Source organism: Palaemon carinicauda, chromosome 44 (assembly GCF_036898095.1).
Source record: "Palaemon carinicauda isolate YSFRI2023 chromosome 44, ASM3689809v2, whole genome shotgun sequence".
Classification (NCBI taxonomy): Eukaryota; Metazoa; Arthropoda; class Malacostraca; order Decapoda; family Palaemonidae; genus Palaemon; species Palaemon carinicauda.
In genome coordinates this window covers 26,812,748-26,817,747 of record NC_090768.1, presented here as the reverse complement: position 1 = coordinate 26,817,747, position 5,000 = coordinate 26,812,748, and the positions used below count along the sequence as shown (strand labels likewise).

The window sequence follows — 5,000 nt, the reverse complement described above, 5'->3', positions numbered from 1 at the left end:
TGTTCACTTACTGATTACCAGACACCGTTTCCCTTTCTACACGTATTTCCACTGATCAACTTTCTGGGCCAATCTGTCATGTGTAGGCTATTTCCACAGCAACAGTCAAATTACCACTTTTTTCTCTTCCACTATTTTCCATGCCAGCGAAAATCATTGTCGACTTCGTCATGATAATATGTCAACTGGCGCAACTGTCTATGGCAGAAGAGGAGGAGGAGGAAGAGGAGGAAGAAGAGGCTGGCCATCTACTTGGCCGACGACAGAGAGTCACGCTCTTTCAGAACCACTCGATGACGAACACGCTCCAGTAGATGATGTTTAGGACGGTGAAGGACACGGGGAAGAGGATGCGGGAGACGCGGTCGATCAAAATGGCCCTCTCACGGAGACGAGCCTGTTTCTGTTAAAGAGAGAACAACACACTAAGAGAGGATTCATAACGGACATATAAACTTTATATAAGCACAAACACACAAACAAATTATATATATATATATATATATATATATATATATATATATATATATATATATATATATATATATAATATATATTCAAATAAGCCATATATATTTTTGATACATTAATGTCTGGATTCTCTTAACGACCTGTCTATACAAGCTTGCCGGACCAGGGTTCGATTCCCGGCCGGTCACAAGCTCTTGTCTTTGTGTGATTTCGCCTGGGCCTCTGATCCCGAGGTCGTGAAGAGAATCCAGACATTAATGTATCAAAAATATATATGGATTATTTGAATATGAAAAACACGTCTAAATGTGCAAAATCTATCATATATATATACAGTATATATATATATATATATATTATATATATATATATATATATATATATATATATATATATGCTATTACTGAAAATGTCTTATCAAAAGTTAATGTTGTAATCATAACATACAGAACATACAGGTCTTACCAAAAGTTATTTTCTAAATCCTAACATACAAAGAAGTATAAACATCGCAACCCCTGACATTGTTTTCACGATCATTATCAGAATATGAATTATTCTAACATCCAGGAATCTTTATTCTGAACTCTTAGAGTCTTTCTACCAATTAATTAAAAAATTATTGTCCTTAATTCGTTGATTATCATTATACACAAAAGAAACAAATGTATTCATTAAGGATTAATCTAATTATATGTAGATTTGGCTATAGCATCTGTTATGCATGATTTATGGGGGGGGGGGGGGTAACGCTTGGAAACTGTTAAATCATTATATCCTCCTCGATCATTATCATTCCCTTCACGGCTTCCGGTGAATAGTTTCCCTTACTGTTCGCTGATGTTTCTTGAAGGATGTTGCTAACTTGCTAACTATCACCAAAACGCGTTGAAACATTACATTCTCCTTCCCAACTTGGGTGATCGAGGTAAAACAAAAGGAAAAGACGACGTGTCATAAGGAAAGTAAGTAATTTAAGTTGATAATGAAAATACTAGGACTGAGGGCAGAGGATTTCTCTCTCTCTCTCTCTCTCTCTCTCTCTCTCTCTCTCTCTCTCTCTCTCTCTCTCTCTCTCTCTCTCTCTCTCTCTCTCTCTCTCTCTCTCTATATATATATATATATATAATATACACATATATATATATAATATATGCACACACACACACACACACACACATATATATATATATATATATATATATATATATATATATATATATATATAATATACACACACACATACATGCATATATATAATGCATCATCATCATTAGCATCAACAGCCGTTCCTAGTCCATTGCAGAACAAAGGCCTCAGCCATGTCCCTCCACTTGCGTCTGTTAATGGTCTTTCTGTGCGACTCCACACCAGCAAACTTTCTTAGTTCGTCAATCAACCGTTTTCTTTTCCTTCCCCTGCTACTTTTACAATCCCTATGGACCCATTCTGTTATTCTCAATGTCCATCTATTATCTGTCATTCTCCTTATATGTCCCGCCCATATATATTAATTTTTCTTACATGTTGTTAGAATATCCTCTACATTAGTTTGCCCTCATATCCATGTTGCTCTTTTTCTGTCTCTCTTTGAGTTGTAACTAGCTTATGTTCTCATGATTTTGCAAGGCTCCAATTTTTTGAAGCACAAGTTAATACTGGTAGGACCATTTCATTAAATACTTTTCTTTATAGAGAAAGTGACATTTTAATTTTCATAATCTCATTTTCTTTACCAAATGCTCTTCATCTTATGTTTATCCTTCTTTTAATTTCCGTTTCATGTCCTTGGGAAACACTTACTGTCTATCCCAAGTTCACATATTCGTTAATAATCTCTAGAGACTCGTCTATAAGTCTTATTTGTTGTCTCTCTGAATTTTCATAGAACATTATCTTAGTTTTACTCATATTCATCTTCAGTCCTACAATTCTGCTATCTCTATTCAAACATTCTAATTTTTTTTTGTAATTCCTCCCATAATTCACTAAATACAACAGCGTCATCTGCAAATCTTAAATTGTTAAGGTATTTCCCATTAATATTAATTCCTAAATTTTCCCAATTCAATTCTTAAAAACTTCTTCTATGCATGCTGTGAATAATTTAGGAGAGATGAGGTCTCCTGTCTAACTCCTTTCTCAATTGCAATTTTCTCACTATCTTTACGTGGTTTTAGGATTGCTGTACTTCCTGTATGTATATCTTCAAGTGTTTTAAAATTGGATTCTTCTATGCCTTGTTTTTGAAGGGCTTTCATTATTCCTGAGATTTTGACAGAATTAAAAGCTTTCTCATAGCATATAAATGCCACACATAGTGGTTTGTCATATTCTGTTGAATTTTCCATTAGCTGGGTACTTACATGGATATGGCCAGTTGTTGAATACCCATTTCTAAAGCCTGCCTGCTCACTTGGTTGTTTAAAGTCTACCGTAGATGTCTTTCCATGCGGACTAATATGATCTTTGTAATATTTCATATATTACTGGGAGTAAAAATATTGGGCGGTAATTTTTCAGGTCTTTTGTGTCTCCCTTTTTGTGAATAAGTCTAATGATAAAGTTTTCAAAGCTGTAGGTATAAAGCATTTAATCAATTGTTAGGCCATCTGCTGCTGTTTTGCCTCTCTTCATGGATTTAATGCTTTCTTTACGTCTCCTACTGTTACGTTTGGTACCGGCTCATGTGTTTCATTATTTCTATTGATGAAGTTATTTCTTCTATCAATATTATACAGCAATCCTCTGCAATTTTTATCTATTCATCTCTATTGAATAGATATTTCCATTTTCTGCCTTAAAAACAAACATCTGTTGGCACCATGTTTGAAGTCTTCTTTTTATCAATTTGATGCTTCTTCCTTTCTTTAATGTTTCCTCAATTTTGGTCTGATTGTATTTATGAATATCTTCGGTTTTTAGTTTGTTTATTGTTTTTGATAGTTCAGCTAATTCTATTTCATATCTCTTGCAATTTATTCTCATTTCCAATCTTTTATTTATTGTGGGTTTTGGTCTTTCTGATATTTTTTCTTGATATTCTTTAGGAACTTTTCAGCCTATGTCTTGTGCTAATTCCAATATAATTTAGGTTAAATGACTGTTCATTACTTATTTATTTGCTTCCATTTCATCATGTAGATGGGAATACCTATTTTGTATTGCTAGAATAAACTCGTAAGATTCTTCTCTTATTAAAGGGGTGTTTACTTTCTTAAAATTAATTATTCTCTCTCTTTCCTTATATCTAAACAAATTTTGCTTTTCGTCATTCTATTATCCCTTGACTTGAACTTGTTTAACATTGTTCCATCTTTAACTAAACTGACCTTTTCACTGAAAATGAAATCTATTTAATATTTTGCTTCTCCGTGTCAATTTTCTGTTCTCCTTATTATAAGAAAAGGTGTTCATGATTTTAAGATTCTACAAACATGTCTCCTCTGTCATTCCTTTTACCTACTCTAAATTTATCTACAGCTGATTCTCCTCTCATCTTTTGACCTCTGCATGGGATGTTATTAGTACATATGTTTGAGTGATCTTCAGTTTATACTTCATATTTAGTTTAATAATATAGTATATATATATATATATATATATATATATATATGTATATATATACATATATATATATATATATATATATATATAATATATATGTATGTATATATATATATATATATATATATATATATATAAATATATATATATATAGCGATGAGAGAAAAATAATGAGTTAGTACTTTCCTCTAATTGAAATTGCCAGACTTATAATCTTATAATGATATCATGCTTTCAAATTCAGCCCTTTTGTACATGCAATTAAGAGTTTCCAGGATACTTTTTATAGGTGAAGTCATTAACATGGATTACTCTACAGACTTTTGGCCAATTAATGCTTTGACTAACGTTAAGCCTATGGTCAACCGAAGGATTATCTGCACACCCTTTTGAGACTGAAAAACACTGGGAAGGAATTTGACCTTGGAGGGAGCCCATGTTATGTACAAATACGATGTAACAGTTTTTAAGGTTTGCTTACGCAAGAGACCATGTTCCGCTTAAGGTGGGACAATTGTAACAGAACATTCATTTAATTGTGTCTGACGATATTAACAAGACGAAATTACTATTTCCAATTAAGGTTTCAATTATATAGATTATTATTATTACTATTACTCGCAAAGTTATAACCCTAGTTAGAAAAGCAGGATACTATGCGCCCAAGGGCTCCAACATGGAAAATAATCCAGTGAGAAGAGGAAATAAACAAACTACAATATATGAGAAGTAATGAATATAGAATATAGAATATTTTGAGTTCGGTAAAAGGGATAAAATAGAGAATGAAAATAAAATGATTTAAGAACAGTAACATTAAATTGGATCTTTCAAATATAAACTATAACGCTTAAAGAAGGGCTAAAACCACCGGCTATAACACCACGTGCACTCACTCCACAGCCTCTACAAAGTTTACATTGCTTCCAGAAGGCTAAAATCACTGCCAGATGCTTGCTCGG

General features: G+C 32.7%; 1 protein-coding gene across 1 annotated transcript in view; it reads right to left on the bottom strand.

Annotated features, from left to right (window-relative positions):
• Positions 1-5,000, bottom strand: part of LOC137634242 (glycine receptor subunit alpha-4-like) — a 323,608-nt gene that overhangs the window by 863 nt on the left and 317,745 nt on the right. Inside the window, exon 10 of the mRNA XM_068366518.1 lies at positions 1-403. This exon is cut by the window's left edge and continues 863 nt beyond it. Coding sequence (XP_068222619.1) covers positions 281-403 — 123 coding nt within the window. The 3' untranslated portion in view covers positions 1-280. The remainder of the gene's footprint in view (positions 404-5,000) is intronic.